Source organism: Myotis brandtii, unplaced genomic scaffold, assembly GCF_000412655.1.
Source record: "Myotis brandtii unplaced genomic scaffold, ASM41265v1 scaffold192, whole genome shotgun sequence".
Taxonomy (NCBI): Eukaryota; Metazoa; Chordata; class Mammalia; order Chiroptera; family Vespertilionidae; genus Myotis; species Myotis brandtii.
Genome location: NW_005357159.1, coordinates 671,660 through 694,317, shown reverse-complemented (window position 1 = coordinate 694,317; position 22,658 = coordinate 671,660). Strand labels below are relative to the sequence as shown.

The window sequence follows — 22,658 nt, the reverse complement described above, 5'->3', positions numbered from 1 at the left end:
AAAAAAAAAATCAATGGAAAAATATCCTCGGATGAGAATTTTTTTTTTTAAATGAGGTTTCTATAATTTTCAATCACTATTCCATGTACATCTCCATTTTACACTTCAAACAAATAATTTTATCTTAAGTAATTGTATTAATGTCATGTGTAATATCCTAAGGTAGAGAAACAATTTTTAACAGCCATGAGTGCTGATCTAATTATCTTCTGGGACAAGCATATATGTCACTATGTAGATATGAGAATAACACTACAAAGATGGACTTACATGGGATAAAACCCCGGCAGGGGCAGCAACAGCAGAAACTGACTTCTTTAACAAATGATACCATAATCAGCCTGGCCAGTGTGGCTCAGTGGTTGAGTGTCGACCCAAGAACCAAAAGGTCACGGAGGCAGACAATTAATGATGTTTTTTTCTCTCATTGATGTTTCTATCTCTCTATGCCTCTCCCTTCCTCTCTCTAAACTTAATAAAAGCATATTTTTTAAAAACCTGATACAATAATCAGGTGAAGTGCTTTCAAATTGTGATTTGTATTAACTGAACCCCCATATAATAGGCTTCGCTTTTTAAAAAATAGATTAGATATGCATTTTAACTATAAAACTAAAGGACAGTACATGCGAAATTTTATCTGACATGGTGATAGGGAAGGACTATCATATGGAAAATATCCATATGGAAAAGGTGAATACTTTTGATAGACATAAAACTTTAAACTTCTACAACAACATGCAAAGTAATGAATCCCAATTCATACATAGTACTATATGCAAACATTAACTCAAAGTAGATGACAGACCTTAAATTAAAAACAAAAACTATAAAACTCCCTGAAGAAAACACAGTAGGAAAATCTTTGTGACTTTAGGTTAAACAAAGATTTCTTAGATAGGACACAAAAAGCACAAGCCATAAAAGAAAGAAATATAAATAAATTGATAAAAATTTTAAAACTCTGCTCTTTGAAAGACACTCTTAAGAAAGTGAAACACTTACAAAATACATATCTGATAAATGGCTGGTATCTAAAACATACTTAAAAATTAACAATCTATATATATAAAAGCCTAAGCGACCATTCGACCATTCACTATGACGTGCAATGACCACCAGGGGGCAGACGCTCAACGCACAGGCATGGAAACATGGAACAGACTGATGAATCTCAGAGGAAAGGGGGGAAAGGGGGAAGGGGAGAAGGTGGAAAGAGATTAACCAAAGATCTTATATGCATACTATAGGCCCGGTGCACAGATTTGTGCACCAGTGGGTCCCTCGGCCTGACCTGCAGGGATCTGGCCAAAACCGGCAGTCCGACATCCCCTGAGGGGTCCCAGATTGTGAGAGGGCACAGGCCAGGCCAAGGGACCCCACCAGTGCACGAATCCGTGCACTGGGCCTCTAGTTCAATTATAAGAAAACAACCCAATAAAACAATAGGCAAGAGATCTGAACAAACACTTCCCCAAGAAGATACACAGACGGCAAGTAAGCACATAAAACAATGTCCAACATCATTAAACATTAGGGAAATATAAATTAAAGCTATGACGACATACTACCATGTAACTATTAAAATGGCTAAAATAAAAATACTGCTAATACCTAGGGCTGGCCCGGCTTAGGAGCAACAGAATTCCTCATACATTCCTGGTGAGAATGTACAATGGTACAATCACTTTGGAAAATGGTTTGGGGGTTTTGTATGTTAAACATATACTTATGTTTGACTCAGCAATCCCACTCCTAGGTATTTCCCCAAGAGAATGAAAGCATATGTCTATACAAAAACTTGTACACAAATATTCAAAGCAGCTTTATTCATAATCGCCAAACATAGGAAATAGCCCAAAGCTCATCAATTGGTAAAATACCAAATGTAGTATTATTTAGCTGTAGAAAGAAATGAGCTACTGATAGATACATACAACAACACAGATGAATCATAAAAACTTATGCAATGTAAAATAACCCAGATTCAAAAGGCTACATACAATGGGATTCTATTCATATGACCTTCTGGAAAAGGCAAAAGTATAAGGGCAGAAAAAAAAATACTCAGTGGTTTCTGCTTTTTAAAAACATCTAGTTTTTAAAAACTTAAATAAAATCCAGTTTTCTTTGGAGGTGCAATAAAAATGGGAGAGTGTTTAAAAATAATTTGGAGATGATAATCTACTATATTTTACTTGAAATTTAATAGTTAAAATAAGGAGTCTTCAAACTTTGTGGGGCCCAAACACCCATCACCAGAGAGAAATTAAGAATCAGTTGGTCTGGGATCACACTGTGAAAAGCGACATTTAAATCCAGGATGCCAAGAATCATACATTATTCTTTTTGTTGTTTTGTTTTAGTTCTAGAACCTAGCAGAAGTCCACAAATGTTTCAATAAATTTGATACAAAGTCAAACGGCAATATGCAGTGAATCAGAGCTAAGAAATATTTTGATGTTTGATTTTTTAATTTCAGCCAACTATAACGTGCCATTACCAACAGCACATACCACTGATTTTTAAAACTGCTAAATGTTTCCTTGAAAAGCTGCATCCATGCTGGAGTCTGGATGTCTAACATTGCTTTCATCATAAAGACCAGTAATTAGAAGGAAGGTTCTTTACGGTTGGTACTAGTAGAAACCACAAGTTTATACAGTTTATGCATCCTCAGATGCCTTCCCGCTTCTTCCCACGTGTACAGATTTATTTTGGAATGGCAGTGGGGTCTGACTCAATGAAGTGAATATATTAATAAGAGGGAAGTAATTCCCTCCTCCCCCACTGCACCCCTTGCCATATGCCCTTATAGGCTCATCTTAAGAATCTGTAATGCAGATAAAGACAGGAAAATTAATTGTTTGGCTCACCACACTATTATCCCCAGGCCCCCCAAATATTAGCTTAATAAACAAAAGAATGATGGCAAATTTTTGTTTTGAAGAAACAGAAGCAGAGAAATGAGAACTATCTACCACATTATCATCAGCTTGTAGCTAGCTATTGGGAATCTCCTACTAAAGGCCACATACTGCTTTTCTAGAGAAGTGTTATATAGAAAACACTCTAAGGAAAGAAACAGAGTCTCTGATTCTAGGGGTTTCCTCATTTGACCTCCCCAAATGGTGTTAATTCTCCCTTTGGGTGAAGTAATTGAGAATGTTAAAAACAAACAAACAGGGCTTCCCAAAGTCTAAGAACAGTTCTGTAGTGCACTAGATTCAAATTAAGGAAATGTAGTCTTGGTTTTAATCAAATATTAGTATCATATTTCTTAGGAGGCCCTTTACAAATATCCTGCCCCTCTCCCCACATGTATATTTATTTATTTTTACCTAAATGGGTACAGAAGCGAGTACTTTTCCAGTTTGGGAATGCTGACATTTTAAAAATTGATAAAAATTAAAATAAAAGCACATGGCATTTGTTAATGGGTAATAAAATAACTTCAGTCAATTGGCTAGTTCTAAACCAGTAGATTTCTTTAAATAGTAATGAAATCATTGCTTTAAAAAAAATCCATCATTATTAGAAAAAAAAAAAAAAAGTTGCCTCAGCCTCCACCAAAATTAGATTTGTAAGTTGCTGGTCATTCCTATAATTAAATCTATGTCACAAATTTGCAAGAAAAATGGTCACTGTGACTAATGCATTTACTTGCTACACAAGCCCTGTCAGACAACATAGAGCATTATGCTGCTAAAATGGAGTAGGTAAGGATTCTATACATTTTTATTAAGTAACAAATACCATTTTTTATTTACAATGTCTGTACTTTGCATAAGAGTTTGCTTTAGAAACAAATCCAAATGTAGCTATCATAGGGTTTTTCTTACACAAGCATTATAGCAGCATATTTTTAACTCTACAAACATGTTGGGCACACATGCATACTGCTTTTCTAGACAAGTGTTATATAGAAAACACTCTAAGGGAAGAAACAGAGTCTCTGATTCAAAGGGTTTCCTCATTTGACCTCCCCAAATGGTGTTAATTCTCCCTCTGGATGAAGTGATTGAGAATGTTAAAAAAAAAAAAAAAAAAAAAAACCACCAGGGCTTCCCAAAGTCTAAGAACAGTGCTGTCCCAAGAGGGAGTTAGAGCAAGATGACTTAAAGGACCCATAGACAAAGAATAAGTGATTAAACTTACTCGAGGAAATGAAGTGCATGGCCTGACGAGGGGTTCCATTTCATAAGATGGAAACCAGCTCCCCATCGTTTGAACTTAGGGTAAGATATGGTTATTTTAAATCCTGGTTTTATCAAGTCCTTAACAGTAAAAAGGATGAACTTAAGATAACATCCTATAAGGTGGTACTGAACACTGCTGAATAATTCAGTTGTTTGTTCTGGCAATGAAAATAAAAGGCTGTTTTATAAACAGGTCATGAACTTTTGGGGGAAGACCAAGATCTTTCAACTGAATAACTTGGGTTGGTTAAGATTTTGAGCAAATTAAGGGAAAATATCAGCATAGTTTTCAGTATTGCACAAAATGGGTATTCTATAAACATAAATTAAAAATGGATATCCTAGATTTAGGTTACAGGAAAATCAAATTAACCATCGAGTCATACCTGGTAGCATCCTTAACCTTCTATGTTAATAATTGAGATCTTGTTCTGATATTTTAAAAGCAGTGCTGCCCAGCCATCAATGAGTAACAAAGCTGATGTGCTTCTTCTCTGACCGTGCTACATGTGGCTGAGTATATTTTTGTACAAGAAAGGAAGAATAAAAGAAGTTACTAAACATACATCCCAAGTTCTTAAAACATGCCATTTGTGTTTGAGATTTCTTTCTTTCGGCAACTATAATAGCCTAAGTTAACTATTCAAATCTTTCTACAAAGCTGGGTGATAATGGCGGCCCAGCCACAGCAAAGAGGAAAGACAGAACAACTAGGTAAGGGAATGAAAATATGTGCTGGCTAGTTCTTCAACTCAACACAAGGAGTCCCTTTCACACTTGGTCTCACATGAAAAGAAACAAAATTAGTCATCTTAGAATAGCAGCAATGCCTATTTCGAGAAGATTTATGTAAAAAAAAGAAAAATAAGAAAACCATTTCATAATACTTTAAATGAAGAGATTTAGAAAGCAAACAGTGACTCAAAGATCTTTTAGGCTAAGTGTTATTGTATTCATTAAGATGACTTTGTTTATAACTGCAGCTGTTTCCAAAATCCTTACATTTCTGTTGCCATGAATTGCTAGGGTTTTCCTCTAAGGTCAGGAGTTACCAAAAACAATAAACTAGGCTGGGGAGTCTAAAAAGAAGTAGTTCTGCCTTTCCTTTTAAATTTTAAGGTGTAATTCTTGAAGACACGGAAACACCAAATTCAGCCTCCAGACAAAATGCTAAAAGTCTAACAAATCATGTGACGAAAGTTTTTTTCAACATAGTTGAATCTTTTTAAATTAAAGAAAGAATTTTTTAGCTGGAATTTTTCAAAAAGTGGCTAATACCTATTTTTTTAAATCTTCCTTTTGATGAGGAAGGAACACAGGTGTTTGAACTTGAAGTAGATGGTTTTACATAGAAAATATGTATATAATTTTGATAACACTATAGTTATTCAGGGTGGCTGACTATCAAATTCTATTAAAATCCCATGAAGGGAAATCTCAAAACACTTATTATGCTCCACAATTATTGTAAACCAAACAATTTAAATAAGAGGAGATAATGACATTAACTTTTTAACTTAAAGCAATCCTCTGTGGCATGATTTTAAAATATTCTCTTGGTCTGAAATTTATGTAAATTAAATTCATCTATCATTGGTTATTACCAGCCTAGCTACATTAAAAAAAAAAACAGTTTTCTGTAACAATTAGTTCTTTAAAACACTGTGTTTTAATTAGACCTGGGACATTATTAAACTAGCTATAAATATGTACAATATTTTATTTGGTATACCCAGATGTCTGAAAATCAACAAGAATGCCCTCGGAGTTTTTTCTTCAAAAATTCTTCTAATAAAAGCCTTTCATTCAAAGTTTTAATGTAATCTGAAGTAAGTACTCTTTTCAGATTCCATTATGTAAATACAAAAGAAATGGTCACTCATAACCAGACAGTAATAATTGGATCAGCGTATTTTAGCACTCATAGGAGTGAAGTCAGAGATAACCAATTTCTTCATTATATGAATGTCCATGGCCATACACACACAAAATCATGGCAGAGTTTGAATAAAACCTAGGTTAGTTATTTCTACCACATCACACAAGCATCTTGCCCCATTTAATCCTCACCACAACTGCACAGTTTAGGTTCTATCATTATCCCATTTTACAGAGAGGGAAGGTTATATGGTTAGGCTGGTATTCAGTCAAGTAAGGATTAAAACTCAGACAAGTCTGACTCCAGAAACCATACTACCACCCATAATACTAAATTTTAAGAATAGGTAGATATGTTCTATTTATAAAGAAAACTCCAAATTCTAACATGTACCACCACCCTTTTAAGAATAATAAAATTATAACAAAACATGAAGGTTATAATTTGGAGTTCAAATAAGTCCTTTTCCAAGCCCAAGTCAAGCATCAACTTCTCTCCTGACAACTGCTGTATAGTGTTCAAAGTGCTGGCTGCCTTAGGAACAGAAATCCAAATGTTAACTCTCAGCAAATTGCCACATATCCCAACCCCTCCAGTGGCTAGGTAGAATCATATGACTAAGTTCTGCAATAAACTATTACTGCAAGAATGGTGCTGAAATTCTAGGAATGCTGTTTTTAAAAAGCAGTCGTAGCTTTTAGGTCTTTGCCTGGCTCCCCAGGTATCGTTTTGGCTGGAGCTTCAGCAGCTCTCTTGGATCCTGAGGCAGCCCTGGGGTAGGAAGCTGCATGCTGTGGAGGGTGGAGGAGGAAAATAGGCGTCTGGGTCCACAAGGAGACCATGAAGCCTGTTTGTCATACGTGGACAGCCTCCCTCCAGATGTTACCTAATAGAGAAATAAGCCTTTATCTTGTACAAGCTGCTGTTATTTTTTTGTTAAATAAGCTGAACCCAATTCGAATTGATTTAGTTCAGACTCATACATATTTTATATTCCAAGGTTTATTGTAACTATGATGGAAAAGGTGAAAAAATAAATTATTTCTTTTATAATATTTGAGCAAACACATCTCCAAACCATAATTTTCATTCTCAACCCCTTTCTGGTACCTTTCAACTTTGGGAAAGGAAAAGGAGGGAAATGAAGCGGGAAGAAAAATGGAAAAAAACACACTCTGCTTCTGCCACTGCTCTGTGCGTCCTCTCCTCTCCTCTCCAGAGCTAGGTCCTACCATTCTTCGAGGCCCAGCTCAGCGAAACTGTTTCCATCGGACCTTTGAATTCAGAGTGCATACTCCCTATGCCATCTGACAGCTATATAACATACAGCAACATCTTTTGTTTGACTTCTTAACTTTTACACTGTATTTCTTTGTCTATGTGTCATCTTCACAACGACCTGGATCATATTTCTTTGCACCCTTACAGCTACCAGAAAGCTACCTGTGTGGCAGCACCTCAAGAAGTACTTTTGATTGTTTAGTCATGTTAAGGTGAGATGGAAGACGACGAGAGAAAAAAGAGCACAAGACTAAGGAGTGAGAGTGTACAAACTCTTAGAAGTAAGAAAGCATAACAAAAACGCTGAAGATTCCCCAGGGCAAGTTTGCCTTCACTGGACCTTACCAAAGAATTGGGCCTGTAGAACAAACACCGTGAACTGTTTGCTGCGCACACGGCCAGTGCAAAGCTTAACCTATATACCTAACTGAGCTTGTTTTCCAAATAAGGGACAGCGTACTTTGCTTCAGTTACTCAGACAATTGCCTTAACCTCACTTTCTTAATTACCTTAGACATCTGACAGAGTAAGAGATCCAGCTTAGGAAACCATGTTTCCATAGTGAATGTATATGATTCCAACCCATATAATGAAAATTGGCTCTAGCAAGATCATCTTTAACATATTATTCTGTCAATGTGAAAACATATAGAAAGTAAAACTTGCACACATGCAATAATGACTTAAAATATTATTGCGTCTAAAATAAGTAGTTCGCGAGATCGTTTTCATTAAATAGACACTATTATCTCTCTTCTAAACCCCAATAATAATACAGCTTTGGGAAAAACATTACTACTCCTTTAAAAATAAGATATATTTTAAACTTATTTTGCAGAAGCTACATAAGTAAAAGCTCGGTAACACTGAAACATTAAAATCTGTATAGAAGTATATAGAATTAACACATTTAAACATATCACATGTTTAAAAGCTTTCTCTCCATTTAAATACATACAATAAGTCAAGAACATTTTATACAGAAGCAATTGATATTTTGCCTAGACTCATGAACCAGTTTACACCCCACTGATTCTAGTCTCAATTATTTGTACTACATATCTGCTAATAAGTTATGTACCTAAAAAGAAAGTTTCTAATTTATTTCCATGAATTCAGCATAGTTTTAGGGAAGGTATAAGTAAAAATATTCAATTAACAGAAAATTTAGCTTCTTTCTCATTCTTTCATAACAAGTCTTTATTACATCATCTATTTAAAAATGATTAAAAATGATAAAATAGTATTGTCCTTATCATTATATTGGTTCTACTTATGAAATCTGAACTATTTTTACATAGAATTTATAGTCTGCCTGTCAAAAAATATTGCATTTTCTTGCAAATTACTCATTAATTTCCCCATTTCAACTTTTTCACATAGATTTCTCAGAAGAAACCAAGATAGTAGCTTCTTTGACAATGAAATGTACAAAATAAATGACATGTCAACAAGTAAATTAGCATTCCCTTTCTGACCAGCTGGGTCATGTTTCCTTTTCAAAATTCTCAGTCCCATGATACAAAATAATAATAATCTAAAAGACCTCATTAAATGATCAATATATTGACATAACCTCTATAAGGAGACACATAGTGTTTTAATTGATTCCATGAATCCATTAAATGGAATATTAAACCCAAGTCCCAAATTATATTGTAAGATAAATTTTTCTTTATTAACTAATTTTCTCCCGGTTACGAATAATGGAGCATAAAAAATTAACACTTTTATATATAACTAAACAGTAAAAGAAGCCAAATTTCACTAAATCTTTCATACAAATAATATCACAACAAAAGTTATAATAGACAAGTTAAACCATGTTTACTTACCAGAAAACTTCCAAAGGCTGAATTAAATATTGCTGCTGCCTATAGAGAAAATAAATGGGGGGAAAAACTCGCTGAAGGTGAATAGGAAAAGCAAAAGCAAAGGTTATCATTGTCCCATCCCCCACCATTCAAAATCTTAAAACATTGACCCTATAAAGCAAAGTTAGTCACTGCTTACAAAAATTGACAGTGGCCTATAGTTTACTAGGATAGATGAGCTGCAAGTTAGGAATTCATAAATAATGGGTCCCAAAAGCAAGCAGAAAAGGCGTGCATGAGATGCTCTGAACCTATATGACAGTACCAAAGAATTGTCACCAGTAGTAAATTGAAACCTTGTTGTTATTGATTTTACTACTAAAGTTAAAACAATCAGAGGGTGATTTATTCATAAAAAATTTCATATTACTGGGAAGTGAAAAACCAGAATTATATTAAGAAAACATTAACTACTCTCTATCAGGGAGCCTAAGTCGTCGGAGATACACCCAGCAGAGTGAGATCTGTGGCCTCCATACAACACACATTAAAATTATGAACAGTGTCTTAAGACCAGGGAAGTTATTGCGGTTCCATTAATTCTAAGGTAGAAATAAGCAAGAAAAACTTCTATTGGGTGTTCAAAATTTAAAGAAGAAATATTTTACTTTGCTTACCTAATTATCCAGGGAATACACAGTAGATGTAACACAGCTCTTAACTTTAAATCAACCACTGTATTCCTTGAAGCTACACCTGAATCCTAGAAGCTTCTCCTATTATTCAAAAAGGATAGGAACTTGTATAACATCCAATTTGATGAAAGAAAGGAGAAAGAAAGAAAATAAAAGGAAAAAGGAGGGGTAGAGAAACCTATTGACATTTCCTGAAGATCCAGAGCAGAATTATATTAATCATCATGGACATTTGCAGCCACTTCGTAGTAAGAAGACGATGCCAGTTTAGCAAGTTTGAACAAAGTCCAGAGCCAGGAGCTAGGAGCTGCAGCCGACATGCCTTCTGCTCCAGAGGAGGAGGCGATGAGAGTGCATGGGTAATGAGATCCTTGGCTCCACAGAGCTTAGCGCTCCTGTTCAAGTTCATAATTAATTCAAAGCTTTGATAATTTCATTAGATTTCTCCTTTGCTGGCCCCATCAATAAAAGATGGCACTGAACCACACCTCCTCTGTGGCATAAACATAGGCATAGGCACAGACCAGGGAACCCTCTGCTTCATGACAGGGACAACGGCATATGGTGTTCCATGTTGTGCAGGGAGCAGTGGAAGAAACAAAGATTCGGCTAAATAAAACAGTGCAGGGGGCAACGGTAAACTAGAGCAACACACATGTATCTTCCTGGAGTTCCGTTATGGGTGATTCAGGAAAAACGTTGGATGTGGGGGGAGGAAAAGAAGTAAAACGGTAGAAAGAAATGAGCTGTGGTGAGATCAACAAAGAACTCTACCTTCCTTTCTACAAAAATGCACCTCCCCCACAAACAATGTTTATTTCCAGGTACTACGTTGGGCTTAAAATGGATTGATCTCTATTTTTAATAAAGAATGAGGCCTTCCCCTTTGAGCTCCTCTCTTCCAAACTTGCTCCTTTCCAGTGCTTTTCCCCAACCTTAAACTAGCTAACTGATGGTTCTGTCTAGCATTAAAAACGAACAAACAAAACAAAACATGGATGGTTAGAAGTACCAAGGCTCGGAAGTCAAGTAAAATAAATGTCAATTACTATTCAAATCGCCATACTCACACTCCATCCAGTTCTCTTTTTAAACCCAAACACAAGAAATGTATTTCATATGATTGGCTGTCTCCCTGCATTTTATAAAATGACGGTGATGACAGTGACGAGATATCTTAGATACTCAAAGATGCTGCAGGCTCACTTATTCCTAGTTGCTTTTCTGACAGAAGTAATGGATTTGAACTCACTCACCTACACTACCACTCGGTCCTCCCAGGAAGTGAGCTCAAGCAGTCACTGGTGAAAAGCTTTGGGTACTCTGAAGAATCATGTAAAATCAAACACTAACCCAAGAATGTAGGGCTCAATATTAATAAATAATTAAGCTAATAGTTGGCTCAATCCTGCATTTGTAGCATATAAAGGAGTTACGTTTTCCAGGGTTCTGAAGAGTGATAAATATTCGGAGTATTTAATTGATGTATAAGGGACATGTGTATCTTTTGACTTAGTGAGGAATACCCAGCTGTTTAGTATCATATACAAGGCTCTCCATAAACAGGTTTCCATCTAGAGAGAGATCTCATTTCCTGCCTCAAATTTTACAACACTAAACTACTTGTGATTCCCCGAACTCATCATGTGTCTTCTTACCTCTTTCTTCCCTGGCCTGAAGTGTCTTTCTCCTTTCTCTACTACTGATCTTAGCAACTCAGCTTGGCCATTGTCCTTCCAAGAAGATTGCAATCATCTCCTCCAGCACACACATGTCCCATGCCTGCTGCCACAACATCCTGAGCATAGCTCTGCCATGGCACCTGCCACACAATGAAATGACCTACCTCCCTGCCTTCCTGCCCCACTACAGACTGAAGTCTTCTAAGGAAGAAATCTGCTGAAGCTCATCCTAAGCTCCTACATGTTTGTTATGGATTGCTGAAATAAGTAGAATTCCCAGAAACATTCCAAGTCTACCTCTTGTACCAAGTTACTCCATGTGTCTGGCAGAATCCAAGGACTGGAAGACACAAGACTGAATCTGACCAGGCTACAACCAAGCAACAGCAATGAAGACTTCAGTCTCCCACCCAACATAAGCATCTCTTTGACATCCTATTTTGCTTCCTGTTACCTTCCTATTATGATAGAGTTACATAAATATGCCTAACATAAATAATGTTTTAAAATCTACCACTGCTATAAAACAATAGAGTTAGTTAAAAAATCTACATTACCAGGGAATATTCTGCAGCTAAGAGGATGATTTGCCTATACCAGTGATGGCGAACCTATGACACGCATGTCAGAGGTGACATGTGAACTCATTTTTTCGGTTGATTTTTTTTTTTGTTAAATGGCATTTAAATATTTGCATTTAGTAGATGCTGTGGGCTTGATTTCTTGTTCCTTTCACCACTGAACATCCTGTGAATGGCAGTGTCTCCCACTCACTTAGCTTATTGTCAAGTCCATCATTCTGACTCTGAATCGTGGGTCCTTGCTGGGCTCTGCTAACAGCTTCCATCAGTTTAATGTCATATAGTTTAGACCAGTGATGGCGAGCCTATGACACGCGTGTCAGAGGTGACACTCGAACTCATTTTTTTGGTTGATTTTTCTTTGTTAAATGGCATTTAAATATATAAAATAAATATCAAAAATATAAGTCTTTGTTTTACTATGGTTGCAAATATCAAAAAATTTCTATATGTGACATGGCACCAGAGTTAAGTTAGGGTTTTTCAAAATGCTGACACGCCGAGCTCAAAAGGTTTGCCATCACTGGCCTATACTGATATGAAAGCACAGTGATATTTAAAGTGGAAAAATAAGTTTCAAAACAGTGTGTGTAATTTCTTCAATATGGTTTTGTCCACACCATAAAGCAATTCTCAGACATCAGCTAGGTGTGCTACAAGTCAACGCAATGTGCTACTATCTACCTGAAACTAGTGTCAGCTCCCACAGGTTAAGGGCTCAGTCGCATAAGAGTGCCCCCATTTCGGATGTCAATCACAAGTCTAAGTTGTCACCTGTGCTTCTGGCCAACTGGCTATAAATCAAAGGTTCCCACAACCCCTCCTTGAGTTTGATTAATTTGCCAGAGCAGCTCACAGAACTCAGGAAACCAGCTTCCTCACTAGATTACTGCTTTATGTAACGCACGAGAAGCCAGATGGGAGAGAGGCACAGGGCAAGGCATGGGGAAGGGCACAGAGCACTCATGCCCTCTCTGAGTGCACCACACTCAGCACCTGCAAGTGTTCACCAACCTGGAAGCTCTTGGAACCCTTCCCTCTGGGGTTTCATTACATAGACCTGGCTGATGAAGTCATTGGCCATTGGTAACTGAACCCAATCTCTAGCCCTTTTCTACTCCCCAGAGTTCTGGGAGTCAAAGGAAAAGTTCCAAACCTCTAATCACAGGTTAGTTCCCCTTGCAAACAGTCCTATCCTTAGGTGAGCTAGGGGCTTCCCCAAAATCACCCAATTTACAACAATAAACACCATTGCCTGCTGTCTTCCCTTCGGAAATTCCAAGGGTTTTAGGAGCTCTGTGCCAGGAACTGGGATGAAGACCAAATATGTATTTTTGATTACAAATCACGACATTATATTCCTATTGTGTAAACATTTCCACACACATACATATACACAGGTGTGTGTAAGAAAACATCATTTTTCTAAAAGGGATAAAAAAAAAACCTCCAAGCCCTAACCGGTTTGGCTCAGTGGATAGAGCATCAGCCTGCAGACTGAAGGGTAGCAGGTTCGATTCCAGTGGGGATGTACCTTGGTTGCGGGCACGTCCCTAGTAGGGGGTGTGCAGGAGGCAGCTGATCGATGTTTCTCTCTCATCGATGTTTCTAACTCTCTATCCCTCTCCCTTCCTCTCTGCAAAATATCAATAAAATATATATATTTTTAAAAACCCTCCTAACTATGGTTACATTTCTTGAATGGGATTGAGCAAAGGTCCTTTTTATTTTTCATTTTGTTTTCTGTCCTGTTGGGCTTTTGTTTCTAACATGTTATTTTTCTATATGTCACAAGGGTTATCTGGCCAGGGAGATGTTCAGCCATTTATTGTTTGCATTTTGAATTTCTTTGTGTTAAAATGTAATAAATATTTCATTTTAAAATGAAATTAAGATTGCAATCCCTACTCTGTACATTAGAGGTATCTCCTGCTGGCTGCCTGACAAGCTGGGGTTGCCCAGCCCCTGCACCTCGCTGCCCTGGGGATGAGAGGCCACAGGAGGAGCCGAGGGCTGCTTCCAGGAGTGTCTCTAGTGCGTGAATATTTGGTTTTGAAAATAAACCAAAAACCCACTATTATTTCTGTATTATAACAAACATGGCTGTTATAATACAAACCTATGAACTGAGATGGAACATGAGCCACCAAAGACAATTCTATCTGAAGGTAGAACTCTTCAGGTTATATGAGCAGACTCTCTTAGGATATGAGTTTCCTCTCCTCTGCCTACTAAAAGCCACACCTGAGACAGTTCACTGATTTTTCAATGTAGCATTTCATTGATCTCTTTCGCTAAAAACAATTTAATTACCCATTCCCCAAGTAGAATACTCCATTCTACAAGAATGTTCCAATACAGCAAGAATTTTGTCTAATTTGTACAAGATTGTATCCTCGGTGCCTAGAAGAGTAGCTGGCTCATAGAAAACCCTTAATACACATTACTGAATAAATGATTGGGTGAGTGTATGAATGAATACTTCTTGTGCTAACTGAATGCCCTGCACAATAATGTTTTCATTACTGAACTCATGAAACCTACCTGCAAAGTGTATTCCTTGGTGTAATCACATCTGATGGGTAATTAGATCAATGCTAACTGGGAAAAAAAGTTCATATTGAGGTGGTTTTAAAATACTGTGTAGATTGGCTTCCTTCATATTACACATGTTTAGATAACATACTGCTTTTAGTATCAGCCCAATTTTACCCAATATATGGTATTTTACTAATGTTTCATTATATATTGTACAGCTTGTCTTTATTAAATTATTTTGGAAAATTGAGCAAGCTGAATAATGAATTCATTTTTTCATACCCTACTTGGAATTATTTAAAATAAAAAGGTAAACTTAAAAAAGAAACCTGAAAACTATGGCGACAGAGAGTCTTCTGGCTCATAAAAGCAAGCTTTCCCATTGCTGGCTGCTTTTAAATGTTGTGAAGTTCTACCTTACAGTAAGCCCCAACCTTCCCCTTCCTTACTGCCACGCACTGACCATGCACCATGCTCTGCAGTTCCGTAAATATCTAATCCCCTTTTCATTTTTTATGTTTTAAATTTATCTTTATTGTTAAGAGTATTACAGATGCCCCCCCTTTTCCCCCATTGACCTCCTGCACCCCACACCACCTCCCCGCATAACCGCACTTCAAATATATGAACATCGCTAGGTCCTACCCACATCTTCTCAGTCTTCTAACACTGTATCTAAAACTCAGAATGCTGGTCCAACACCCCTCTTTATCCTTCTCTCGTCAGTGCACTAAATAAAAACCAAACAAACATGAAATCCATTGTTTATACTACACGTAAATAACCTACTGCAAGTTAATGTATGAAACTTCCAGTGTTCACTCTTGCATACTCTGCTTCCCCAGTCAGTGTATAATGTTCACCAAAATGTTAAAAGGGGACATTTATGGTTCTTTCAGAATTTCTAATAATGCTTGCTCCAAGCTGAGAATGTGTGGTAAGTATCTATTCTAAAGTAAGATATATATCCATGTAGTACTTATAAAAAGACATGAAAACTAGGCCAGGGACCATTTCGCATGCAGGCTATATGGTAACAACCTAGAAATTGTAGAGGAAGAGTAATAAAAGGATATTTCCAGGACTAGAGGGTCTTTTGACTTTTTCTTCCTCCTCTAGGGGAGAAAGCCAACCTGCCACCACACCTCCCAAGCTGAGGATGGGGAAAGTATATTCAAAAGAGCCAACAGTGGGGACAGGAGACATTGCCGGAAAGCAAGAATGGCATTGCTGTCCCATGCTGGGTGTTTACTGAAGGAAAAAAGTACTGGCTAGGCTGCCACGGGAGGAGAGCGCCCCCTGAGAGTGCTGGGAGCATCGTGGTGCTGTATTCCCTAGGACTGGGGGTGTTGGGGAAGAAGGATGTGTAAGTGAACCAGAGGAAGGTACCAGACATAGAGAAGTTAGTCAAAACCAGAGAGGGAAAGCAGGTGAGTGGCTGCTGCATTCTCCAGGGAATGCTGATCAGCCCACGGAGCAATAAGCACAGGTTCATCCTGCAAAGGGTGAGACCCAGAAATGAGACCTGCAGCAGGCGGAGCAGAACAGAAAGGGCATTCCACTCAGGAAAAGCAACTAGGGACTCTACTTACAAAGTCAAGAAAGGAACACAGGCTGCATCAAGGGTGAGCACGGGCTTAAGTTACACTACCCAAGTGATTCAAGAACCCCAAACGCGTGATTAATTCAAAGTACAGGGAAGACCAGTGGAACTCCTGAGGCCAGAAAAGAAGCAAACGCGAACCGTCTCTGAGGTCACTTCCATGATCCAGACCAAAGTGGGTTCCCAGATAAAATAGCCCCACCGCAGGAGTTTACAATCAAACATCACACACAATGTTAGAAAGCTGTCGAGGACAACAGCAGCACTCTAACGCAGTTAGGAAAGGAGGAGAAACTGAGTGTCCACAATATACTAAAGAAGAAAATACTAGATAAACTAAAGACCTAGATTTGAAAGGTAAAACTTGAAGAAGAAATTATGAGAAATGATCTTTATGCCTTTGGAAAAGGAAACAATTTTTTAAAAGTAAGACACAAAAAATTCACATGAGAAAGGAAAAGCTAGGATTGCCATGCAACAAAGTTCTCGCCAATGAGATATATATATAAATTGATATAGGCTTGCTGGGCATGAGGCTGGGGTGGGGTAGGTAGGGAGGTTGGGTTCTGGCCCTGCCTTTCTTCCCTTCTTCCTCCCTAGAGCCCTGAAAGCTATCTTGCACCAGAAGAGAAAGACCAAGAGAAATGCAGAGACAGCCTCTCTAACATCATGGAGCCTCAGAACAAATGCCAGTGCCCCTACCCACAGCCATCTTGGTAAAGGAGACAAGTCCCTGCCTGTGGAAGCTACGTTCAATCTCATTTTCTATTCTTTGAAGCCTAACTGATACAATCTTGTTCCTAAACAAGGGAGAAAATAATAAAGGACTAATCAGGCCCTATCTCTTGTTCCCATTGCCGATGGCATAACACGAAAGATATGGAAAAGAAAACTGACTATTGGAGATCAAAGCTGCATTGTCTTACCCCAGAAAAGTTCCTCAATATGTGAATTTCTATCACTTCAGCCTCTGATTCACAAGAACTGACCTAATATTTATTTCCTTTCTAAGCATAGGTTCAGTTCCAAAAAGAAAAGACTATAAAGACATCAAAGATTAAATTCTAATCCTTGGGTTTCCATTAAATATGGAAACATAATATTGTCTTTTTACTTGTCAGACATTTTGCAAAGTGTCATAGAAAAGCAAAATATTTGTAAAGAATTAGGAAAAAGTTTATTCTGTTTGCTTTAAAAGGCAATTATAATGGATTTCTGATAAGCATCTTCATTGCTAGGACATTTTAATATTCACTATTTAATTACCACTATTTTCACTGTATAAATCTCATAACAAGTAAAATTTGAGTTATACATTTCTCTATTACACTTAAGTACCATTGAACCGTAATACAGAAGTAAATATATAGAACACCAATTAAAATGCAAGTTTATATACCATGCTCAACATTAAAGGGGCACTCTTCATTTGATTCTATTATTTTGTTACCGAGTTTTTAAAGCAGCAATGACTACAAAGTAGAATATTGTTCTGAAATGAGTGTTGAATATTTCTTCTCAACAAATAAATCTAAATGAGGACTATAATACTTAAAGAAAGATTATTTTTAGAACATGTACCATTAAAAGTCACCATTTTAATGACCACTTCAACTCCTTGTTCATACATATGCAAGTTAAGAGTAAATGACATCCAGCTGCTTTTCTGAGAGTAAGCTACATTTCTTCCCTCTTTCTAAAGGTCCATTTCTTGATACCAATGGAAAAAATTATTTAATATCCTTAATCTTGAAGTGAACTGGGGGTGGCTATTCTTGTTTATAACTATTCATCTAAATTCAGGCAAGGAAAAAATATATTCAAGTTACTGTTTCTGGGCACTAAATTGAATCAGGTGTCTTCTCCTCTTAAGAAAATTAAGTTGCTTTTGTGCAAGAGTGTTTTAATGAGAACAGAGCCTGCCGACAGTGATAAATGGGAATGACACCAGAGAGAGCATGTAAGCAGGACAATATGTGCATGTAACAGTCTTACAGCCTATTTTTCACTGACTATTCTGAATGACTTCGCTGTTTCTTAAGGGGCCTATTAATCTCAAATTTAGTTATTACACAACGTTTATTTGAACATATATTCTGCGGATGATGACAGTTAATAAAGGAAATCTTTCACAAGCTGTATTTTTACATATTGTTCCAACTACAGCTCCCAGTCATTTGATGGTATTGATGGAATAACCTATATTGTGCTGAGGCTTTTTTTAAAAAGGCACATATATTCAGATTCCTTTCTAAGCACATGGGGACTCTTAAATAACTGTTAAAATGCATACAAAAAAATCCTACTATGAAACAGTAAAAGTAATAGGACATCTTAACTGTTCAACAAAGATTGTTTAATGTGGAAACTGACCCTTCTAAGACAAACCAGATATCTTTTAACACTTTTTAAAGCTTTGGTGCATAATGCACAATGCTTCTTGCATACCAATCTACTGCTCACAATATGCATGGAGCAGGGGAGGGAAGCCAAAATCAATTTTCTTGAGGTGCAAAAAGAATCAAGTAACACAGCAGCTTTGATTTTCTCCATGGTGTGCTTTTTTTTTTCTGCTTTTTTTTATAAAACCCCATGTACTTAAAATAGCGGTGATCCCTGTATTTCTTATTCTGGTAGCATACTTAAAGGCTTACCAGAATTATTTTCACACTTTCCTAAAAAACGTATTTATCAACTCAAATAACTTCATCAATTCAGATTGAGGCTCTTGCTCCAGGAGAAATCTGTTATGTTAAATATAACTGGTTCATAATAAGAAAACCTATTAGCAGAAAATACTTATAGTAGTATTTTTAAATCTCCCTCATAATTGAGATGAATACAGACCTACACACTTTCAATTTCATTCCTGTGAAATCTCAGTCTTCAAAGGTATTCAATTTCAATGAAATCAGAATTTTCAAGCGGGAAGGGCCCTTAGATACTATGACAAGCCCGTTATACATGAAGAAACAGAACTCTAGGGAGATAAAGGATTTTTCCCAAGGTCATATTGGCTAGTGGTAAAGCAAGAAGAACTCATCTCCAGACATTCCCTATACCCTCTCTATTATACCCACATTGCCTATTTTACATCTTATTTTTAACAGATATTTGTATATATATATGATACAAAAATGTCATATACCAAAACACTAACTGTGATTATGTTGGGGTAATGAGATTATGGATATTTTTTCCTGTGTGCTTTTTCCTTATTTTCAAGGTTTTGTACCAATTATGTGTTTATTAGTAAAAAAGCATACAATAAATGTTTTATGTTAAGTACTCCTAACATTTTAAAGGTTCTCTCTTTAATCTTTAGGGAAACCTTGAACAATGCTGTGCAAATATTAGGTGCTCAATCCATGTCTGACTAAAAATTGAGTGAATTTGAGGATAATGCCAAAAAGAATCCACCTAAATAGTCTTACTTGTTATATTAACGCTGAATACTCAGAGGAACAAACTGTGGGTGTAGATGTAACTCAGAATAACAATTATTAAATTAAAAATACATATTATTTATTTATAGCATATTAAACACTTAAATATCTATGATGTAGCTGAATGAAACCTACTTAAAATATTATATACTACTTGAAATCTTGAAATGCCAATTTTTCAATTATTCCTGAAGTTTCATTGTTTTCAATCTTTTGGGTTTCCAATTTCCTGTCAAAAAGGAATAAAATAAATATTCCTTTAATTATTAATTAATTCAACAGAGATTTATTAAACAATTTATAAGGCTAAGCACTAAGAATACAAAAATAAATGCCCATAGACTACTGCTCACAGTGTAGAGCTAGGAGACAGGCATCATAATGGCTATAATACAAGATCAATAGGATCAAAGTGTTATGACTGCACAGAAATCAACTACTAAAATTTCCCTTAAAATGGCCTTTTTCAATACCTCCTAGAGATATACAAGGAGCACTTCTCTGATCAATTAATGGACGCTCTATTTAATGCCAACACATGAACTAAGCTCTCAGCACACCAACCGAGAAATTGCCCAAGAATTCCCCTAACACTTTGTTTAGAAGCGCATCCACAAAACCTAAGTGACAACCTATGTCAAACCATGTAATGTTTCTTGCAAATTTTAGACCCCAGCTACCTAACTCTGTTATTTCTGCTCTTTTCCATCCATTAGGACTGGGAATCTCAGAGCTTCTTAAGAGGGCAATGGATCAATCCCTCAGCAATAACTCTTTCATCCGCTTTTCATTAGCAATAAAATAGCTTTCCCACCATCTTCTGGGAAATAACTTAGCACAGATCCTGCAGAATCTTACCACAGAACTGCAGTGGACTTCCGCACATCGTCTAACCCAGGCACTTTTCCTATAACAGGGCTACATTGAAATCACGAACAAATAGAACCAACCTATCCTATTCTTCATGATTTCAGGACCAGGAACTAACTACACAATCTCTCTTAGAATTCCAGATTTAAAGTTTATATTTTAAATCACATTTTCACTAGCAAGTCCTTTCCTTTTCTGAATTAACTTTTCATTGAGATCATTGATATGAGTGAAATATGGATCGGCTGCCTCCTGCACGTCCCCGACCGGGGATTGAGCCTTCCACCCGGGCAGGTACCCTGACTGGGAATTTAACTGGCAACCTTTCGGTAAACGGGACGGTGCCCACCCAACAAAGCCACACTGGCCGAGGCTGTTCTATATTTTTATTGTGGCGGTGTTAATACTCTATATATTTTCCAAAACTAATCAAACTACTTTTAAAGGGTGAATTTTACTTTCTGCAAATAATACATCCATAAACCTGACTTTTTAAAATCATAAAATTGTAAAAGTAAACAAATAGTAGAAAAATGTGACATTATGATTTAGCTTTTTTCATATTTACTTGGTTTTGATGTTTACACAGAAATGTCAATAAGTAAATATTAATGTCTTTATTTAATAAAAACAAAGAATAACTATAGTGACTATTACTAATTACTACCTATGAAAGCTTAAGATTCAGAGCTCTGTTTATAATTTGTAAAAATGTCTTAGTTACATATTGTGGATACTTAAGACTCTATGGCCTTATGGGACATTAAAAAAATACAACCACCTTTTATACTTTTTAAAAGATGATAAAGATTTCATGTCAAATAAACTATTTTAATTTAAAATCTTCACAGATGCACCCGTGAAATACTAGAAAAACACTGATGAAGTCAAAAGACCTGATTTCAAAACAACTTCGTCACATACTCATCTGTGAAAACTCTTTAAATCTCAGTTTCTTCATTTTACTCAATGGGAATAACTGCATCCACTTCATAAATTTTTCTTAGGATTAAATGAGATGGAAAATATAAAAATCCCTGGGTATCCTACAAAGATATAAAGTACCATATTAAGACCCAGCAAGCCTTCATTATACAGTCAACCCTTGAACAACATGGGTTTGAACTATGTGGGTCAATTTATAGTGGATTATTTTTCAATAAATACTGTAAATGTATTTTCTCTTATGATTTTCTTAATAACATCTTTTCTCCAGCTTTATTGTAAGAATACAGTATATAATACATATAACATACAAAATATGTGTTAATAGACTGTTTATGTTAAGGCTTGCAGTCAACAATAGGCTATCAGTAGTTAAGTTTTTGGGGAGTCAAAAGATATAAGTAGATTTTTTACTGCATGGGGGGGGCGGGGTTAGGGGGGGGGGGCGTTGAAAGGGGGGGGACTGCCCCTAGCACTCACATTGTTCAAGGGTCAACTATACAACTATTCATCTTCCAAGTCCCTGAAGAACTTAGGTTGTACATGGAAACAAGAGATGTCATCACAGGAGAAGGTTCACTAATGAACTGATCATTTCTAAAATGATTCCCAAGAAAGCATTTTCCCTTCCCGCACTCAGACCCAAACTATTTCACAATAATATCTACCTCTGTACTTCAGTTTTGGTTGGTTTACTCTCACAGATGGTACAGTTAGGCACCTGATAATACATTACAAACAAAATGCAAGTAAGTTGCTAAATATAACGTAAGTCCTACAGAAGATGCAGGATTTCATTGAGTCAATGAAATCAGAACAAAGACAATGACAAGTAAGAAAAAAATAACTGACAGTATAAGTGCTTGAAAGGAAATTAATCTGAATATGTGTGTGTGTGTATGTGTATGTTTTTTTTTAATTCTTTATTGTTTAAAGTATTACATGCGTCTCCTTTTTCCCCCATTGACCTCTCCCCGGCCACTACCACCCTCTAGCACAGCGGTTCTCAACCTGTCGGTCGCGACCCCTTTGGGGGTCAAACAACCCTTTCACAGGGGTCGCCTAAGACCATCGGAAAATACATATATAATTACATATTGTTTACAGTAGCAAAATTACAGTTAT

General features: G+C 36.6%; 1 protein-coding gene across 2 annotated transcripts in view; it reads right to left on the bottom strand.

Annotated features, from left to right (window-relative positions):
• The window catches only part of SLC10A7 (solute carrier family 10, member 7), a 195,732-nt gene that overhangs the window by 115,689 nt on the left and 57,385 nt on the right, over positions 1–22,658 (bottom strand). Inside the window, exon 5 of one of the 2 annotated variants that reach the window (XM_005864859.2) lies at positions 9,195–9,233. The exons of the other annotated variant lie outside the window; for it this stretch is intronic. Coding sequence (XP_005864921.1) covers positions 9,195–9,233 — 39 coding nt within the window. The remainder of the gene's footprint in view (positions 1–9,194; positions 9,234–22,658) is intronic. 2 annotated transcript variants of the gene reach the window in all.